The following is a 6,419-nucleotide window of genomic DNA, read 5'->3' on the forward strand; positions in this document are numbered from 1 at the left end:
TTATTATAAAATCATATAAACCAGATGATGCAGGAGGACAGGTAGACATTCTTTAAAGAAAAAAACAGTTTGTTACAAGTGCCCAGTTTTGTAAGCAAACCTCTCTAGTGAGCATTGTTACGTGTTGTCATATCTACATTCTAGGTAGAAAAAAAACGGCTAAACCAGAACTGAGCAGTTCTGTTTAACCGTAAGCTACTTTGCCTGTTGTTACTAAATGATCGCCTATAAATCAGGCTAAGTCTGACCTCAGCGCAGAATACAGCATCTTGACAACAAAACTCAGGTGAGAGACTAACTTCTCCCCAGTGGGGGCGGGGTGGGGGCGAAGAACCACAGTCCCTAGACACAGTTGGTAAGTGGTGGAGTTTTGTCGGCTATCTGATCATTCTATTATCTTACACTATCAAGTGTGGCCCACAGAATGAAAGATCCAAACTTGGCTGGTGATTAAATCATCTCCAGGAGCGGAGACTTTGGGTCTGGAAGTCAGGACACCAAGGTCTGGCTCCTGCTCTGCGAGCAGCTTTGCATCCGTAGCAGCCTGTCGTGCCTCTGTGAGGCTGGGGCAGAGGTCTCTAACCTTCGCCCCGCCCTGGCATGCCGAAATTCAATTATTCGTGTAGTTGTAACTTTGTGTTTCTTACATGCCAGTTATTTTTGGTGCTGAAAGTTGAAGCTTTTATGCTCAGCAGAGCATCCAGAAGCTGTCACAATTTTACCATTTAGACCTCTTCATTTATTTCCCAGAAGAGCGCAAAGACAGAAACCTGAGATTTTTCTCCAGATAGGTGTTTGTTAGTTGTGCATATTTCTGGAAACACGAGTCCTGGCACCAACAATCTGAATTGCTTTCATTTAAAAATGTGTACTCAATTTCTACAAACATGTCCAGGCTTCCTAGCTTCCTATGTTGAATCTCTTCATTGCTGCATTTGTCATCTTTTTCTTATTGGAATAAAAGGCAGTCATATTTAAATGCTGCTACATTGATTAGTGAACTTACTGGGAATGCTCAGTGGAAAACCTTGTCAATATGTCTCCAAAGACACCATGTTCTTTTTCCAAGAATTATGCAAAGGCTTGTTAAAATCTAGGAACTTCTAATTACCTGTGGCATATACAAATTTTTCAGATCCCCTCTGGGTCAAGATTTTAAGACATTATATCATTGGCTTTGATGACATCTGCTTTACTTTTTGGTAATCATTGTTAGGGAATCAATCCTGCCTTGTTAGCTACAGGCCAAAGAAGACTGTGCTCTTCTGAGAACTGCAGTCACGCAGGCTCCGTCCCCTCCTGCCATCATTTTACTGCTTTACCCAGCAGAATTCCTGGCTTGGGAATTTCCTAACTTGTGTCTCTCAGCAACTTTTTTCTTTTTGACAGAATCTTGGCCCGTTTTTAATCTTCCAGAGATTTTTGTTTTATGTTAGTTATTTTAGGTCATTTGGTCAGTCATTTGGAAACTCATTTCCTGTTCCTCTGTTTTCATTTTTTAATTGGATCTCTCCCACTTATCTCATCTCCCCTGCCATAGGCAGAGCTTTTCCTGGCATTCCCTCCTTCTCCAGCCTGGTTCACCATAACTTTTTATAACCCTTCCCAGCCGCCGCCGCCCTGTGTCCATATCCTCCTGGCTTTTCAGAAGCACTTGAAATCTGGCCTGAGAGGCCGCTCCCCGCATTACCCAGTGCAGCCTACAGGAGTTTCGCCACACTGGGGTAGACGAACAAGTGACAGTGCTGGCTAACCTTGCTTGTAAATATTAGGACTGCTTGGGGAGAGTTATTTTGTTTGTTCGGCTTCTTATATGCCAAGTGCACAGCACAAGTGGCTCCTAAAGGCACTGAGAACCCACACCCCTCCGACAGTAACAGCCACGCTCCTCCTTTCATGGGGGACCACGATCAGAGTTCAGCTCCTTTTCCGAGTTAGGTTATTCACATGTCCACAAACACGCGTTGGCTGGATCAACGTGGACGTCCCGCCCTGGGGAGAACACAGGCCATGTTTTCTACCAGGTGCAGCTGAGAAAGGACGCACCACAGCCTTCGCCTGGGAAGAAAGGAAAGCGGAGAACTCACGGCTGTGCCTGGTGCAGTGTTTCTGTGTTTGTGTTTTCTTTGGGTCCTCACAGCCTCTCAGCAGAGTGCTTAGTATCTCACTGGACCCGGAAAAAAGCTGAGGCTCAAAGAGATTGGGAAATCTGCCTAAGGACACACAGCTCCGCAGGGGTACAGCCAAGACTGACACCCAAGGGTGTAAGACTGAAAGAACAATGCTCTTTCTCCTGCAGCGCTGGCCTGCCTCCCAGCTAACCAGCTACACGCAGTGCCCCTGGAAACCCGATGGCCACGTGACCAGGGGGAAACGCACGAAGTAATGGTGGTTTAAAGAATGAGGTGGAGTCTGACCTCGTCAGAGAGGGGGAATGTGCTGGTTAGTGTGGGGCCTCTCGGGATAGAACTTTCTCCTCACGGTCTGTGAAAACCAAGCCAGCAAAACCGAAACAGAGATGCACTTTACTTCTTAGAAGTTCTGTATAAGTAAAAAGTTATAAGTTGACCCAGTTTTTAATGTCTTGGAGGAGTTGCTCACCAAAGGAGTCTCCTGTATTTATTTTGGGTTTTGTCCCTGGGCTCTCAGGAGTCGGCCTGCCTGGTCAGCAGCTCGGGTCCCACCCGCACGACAACTGACTTGCCTCTTCATCAAATCAATTCGGGTCTTTCAGAGAACCTTCGTATCACTACTGTAAGTGTGAAACCCGTATAACTCAGCAATTCACAGAAGTCAGCGGAAAAATATTTAAGTGCAGCTAGATCCTTCGCTTGTTGGAGACTTGGCCTGAGGGGGTTCCGAAGCAATACTAGCGGTGGGGAGGACACATTCTCACCAAGCAAAGGCTTTTAGCTTTGCCATCACGAGGACCAAAAAAGAACGGGAAGGGGAACAGCTTTCTCACAAGGCGATTCAGCATTTTGTTTGTTTGGACAGGCAGAGTGGACAGTGAGAGAGAGACAGAGAGAAAGGTCTTCCTTGTGCCGTTGGTTCACCCTCCAATGGCCACCACGGCTGGCGCGCTCCAACCGGCACACCGCACTGATCCGATGGCAGGAGCCAGGTGCTTTTCCTGGTCTCCCATGGGGTGCAGGGCCCAAGCATTTGGCCATCCTCCACTGCCCTCCCGGGCCACAGCAGAGAGCTGGCCTGGAAGAGGGGCAACCGGGACAGAATCCGGCGCCCTGACCGGGACTAGAACCCGGTGTGCCGGCGCCGCAAGGCAGAGGATTAGCCTAGTGAGCCGCGGCGCCGGCTGTGATTCAGCGTTTTTTAACGCAGCGTGCGTGTACCATTAAAATCCTCTCGCTCCGCACAAAATACTCTGACCCCATCTAATTTCCCAAATGAGGTCAGGAACTAGTCCGCAAGCTAGCACGCCATATCTGCTCTCTTTTGGAGTGGCCAAATGAGTAAAACTCGGTTATGTTTCCAGGTTAAAGAGGAAACGATGGACAAGAGAAGCTGTTCTAATCCGCCAAATAAACTTCCGGTCTTCCCCGATCCCGCCCACTCGCCACTGGGCAGGTCCTTCTACCTGGACCCCATGGTCACTTTCCACCTGTACCCGGAGCCCCCACTGCCAGCCCCTTACTCCGAGGAGCTGCCACTGCTGCCTTTTTCCAGTGACTCCCTGATCATGGAGAATTACGGGGAGCCCTGCCCTTTCCCTTTCCCAATGCCTTATCCAAGCTACAGCAGGTGTGAATACTCCTACGGGCCGGCCTTTATCCGGAAAAGGAACGAGCGGGAAAGACAGCGGGTGAAGTGTGTCAACGCAGGCTACGCCCAGCTCCGCCATCACCTGCCCGAGGAGTATCTGGAGAAGCGACTCAGCAAAGTGGAAACCCTCAGGGCCGCCATCAAGTACATCAACTTCCTGCAGTCTCTCCTGCACCCTGCCGATGCCGCCACCAAGCACGCCCCGGGGCCGCGGTCCTCCATCGCAGCAACCGCCAGCCGGCACCCGGACCCTATTTTTAGAATTATGTGATTCAGGATTTCCAAACAGGAACAATGTCACAAAATGGGGGCCCTCACAGCCTCCTTCCGTGGTTTCCTAAATGTAATTTCTGTGTGTGTGAGCAGACAGCGGCTCTGCCACTAAGCTGCCCTCATGGTTCCTTGCCTGGATAAGCGTTAGCTTGAGTAGACTAAGATGCTTTGCTTCCTTTCTTTCAAGAGCTCTCGGGGAGCAGGTGCCCCAGGCTTCTCTGTTGCTGCCCTTGGCACCCTTGTAGCCAGAAGCTCCCACAGTGACACGCACAGCCTCGCACACAAGCTCCCCCGGGGCTTGCTGGGCTCTCTTGCACACACTCAATGTGAAACAATCACAGTGAACCTCCCTTGATGTGTCAGTTTGGTGGTTTTTATTTATTTGCGCTTGACAAGAAGTCACAATACGACAGGGTCTCGGGACTAAAGCCCAAGCAGTTCACAAAGCCTTGTTGTCTTTGAAATTGGTTCTGAGCCGCTTTCTCCTGCATACACACTTCTCCAGGTAGCTTAGTACAAGGGTAGGGGTTAAGAAGGCAGGCTGTGCAAACACGTCCTCCGTCTGCTCCAGGCCTTGGTTTTTCATGCACAAGATGAGGATAGAGCAGACTCCACGTGTTCGCCATGAGGATTACCAGTGCCCGGCACGCAGGTGTTTCTAACCATTGCTTCTGATAGGCGCTGTTCTCAGCCGTGGCACATTTTGTCCCCAGCATCCCCATTCGCTTCTTCTGCCAAGCCTTTCCTTCAGCCCTGGGAGACAGTCCCCGCCCCATGTCTTGGGGTCTGCCCTCACAGGGTCTCAGCTCTGCCTTGTTCCCTAACTCCAAGTCCCATATGTCACCAAGCCCAGTCAGGACTTGTTCACACTGTGACACTTGCCTCCATGTCATGTCTCTCTGTGAAGTCACCCCCAGCATCCTGTCCTGGCCATTCCTTGATTTGATTTATTTCTGCGGCAGTTGCCGATTCTGCTGTCTTCACATCCGGGATACCCATCTCCGTGTTCTTCAGTAGGGGGCGCTCCCTGGAGGACAGGGGCCAGTCATTCATCCTGCATTGCTAGCACCCAGCAGAGCCTCAAATCAGCTTGGTGCAGCAAATGCTGATGGAGACTGTTTTCCTGTCCACGTGTGTCTGGGTCGCTGCTGACAGTTTCTTCTCCAGCCTCCTGGGCTCTGTTCTCACTCAGCTTTCCCTCACTCCACTGTTCTTTCTTCAAGCATTCCATGCCACTTCGTCACTCAAACCACCTGGAGATCCCCTTCTGCCTACTGTTGTTAAATCCATCTGCTGGATTTTCAGAGTTCCCTATAGCCTGTCCCCGGCTCAAAAATCCACGTCTCGATTTTCTCTGGACTCCCCCAAAAAGAGTATGATGGTCTTGCAAATGCTTCCTTCTCTCTTCCTGAATAACCTGGAACATTTCCCTTTTCTCCATTACACTGAGGAACCCTTTGCTCACTGCCTGAGAGACTTCCATGGTCTGATTCTCTAGCTTTGTGTGCTCTTACTCAGCCTTTAGACATACGGTCCGGGGCCATGGTTGTTCTAAACGTTAATGGAGCACACATCAACAGGCAGGACTCAATGCCGTCCCCCAGAACCTGTTTTCTTTAGGTCTGTCTTCTCTCTGGGAATAGCTATGGTGCCCCAAAAAGGCAGCCAGGAGCTCTGGGAACTTATTACAAAGAGAAAAGGGACTCTGATCTCGGGGTTCCCAACAAGCATCTTGAGATGCACCCCGATTGCAGAGGCTCAGCAACGTGTCCAAGCTAAGCAGCCCCTGCGGCCAGGGTGCAGAAGGTGCTGACGGCCACACGTGCAGCCCTGCAGGTGGGCAACACGCAGCCGCTTCATCCTCACGGATCCGCAAACGGAAACGCGCGGAAGAGGAAAGGGAGCGGGGAGACACATCCCACGGCTGTGTCTGCCGCTCTTCATGGTCTTCTCACGGAGCGTAATGTCCGGCGCAGCACCAGCGAGCAGAGACTCTCAGATGCCTCAGAACGCCAGCCTTGCCCCGTACAGAAGCGGGACTTGCGATCCCTTGGTCACCGGGATCCATACACACTCGCGCCAGCGCCACCCAGCATCACCACACCTGTGCTCCTCCGTGGAGGCCCGTTACGAACATGTCCTCACCTTGCCATATTTTGCTTTCAGCTCCAGACAAGTTCTTAGAGTCCCCAAACCAGCCAGCGGCTCCCCGCATCCCAGCCTCGCGTTTGCTCAGGGTGAAAACAAATCAACAGCCCGAGTTTCTGGAGGGGTCAGGACTGCTCTGAGATCCTTGGCTCCCCAATGTGAGCCGCCTGAGCTCCTGGGGATTGAAGCTGCGTGGACCTTCCTCTTCCCTTCCC

General features: G+C 51.0%; 1 protein-coding gene across 2 annotated transcripts; it reads left to right on the forward strand.

The window, feature by feature from the left end:
- Positions 1-260: 260 nt before the first annotated feature.
- On the forward strand, positions 261-4,197 carry ASCL3 (achaete-scute family bHLH transcription factor 3). Of its 2 annotated transcripts, XM_089329323.1 has the most exons (3): positions 274-286; positions 2,650-2,754; positions 3,497-4,197. In XM_089329323.1, the coding sequence occupies exon 3, from the start codon at positions 3,512-3,514 to the stop codon at positions 4,052-4,054; it is 543 nt and encodes a 180-aa protein (XP_089185449.1). In that variant the 5' UTR covers positions 274-286; positions 2,650-2,754; positions 3,497-3,511; the 3' UTR covers positions 4,055-4,197. The 2 variants fall into 2 exon arrangements, with proteins under 2 accessions (XP_017200763.4, XP_089185449.1); XM_017345274.4 differs by lacking the exon at positions 2,650-2,754 and having other exon boundaries at positions 261-286.
- Positions 4,198-6,419: the final 2,222 nt, after the last annotated feature.

Source organism: Oryctolagus cuniculus, chromosome 1, assembly GCF_051225735.1.
Source record: "Oryctolagus cuniculus isolate XC-2025 breed Fujian yellow rabbit chromosome 1, ASM5122573v1, whole genome shotgun sequence".
Taxonomy (NCBI): Eukaryota; Metazoa; Chordata; class Mammalia; order Lagomorpha; family Leporidae; genus Oryctolagus; species Oryctolagus cuniculus.

Excerpts from the sequence above, each read along its gene's own strand:
- ASCL3 (XM_017345274.4), top strand. The coding sequence starts at position 3,512 with ATGGACAAGAGAAGCTGTTCTAATCCGCCAAATAAACTTCCGGTCTTC.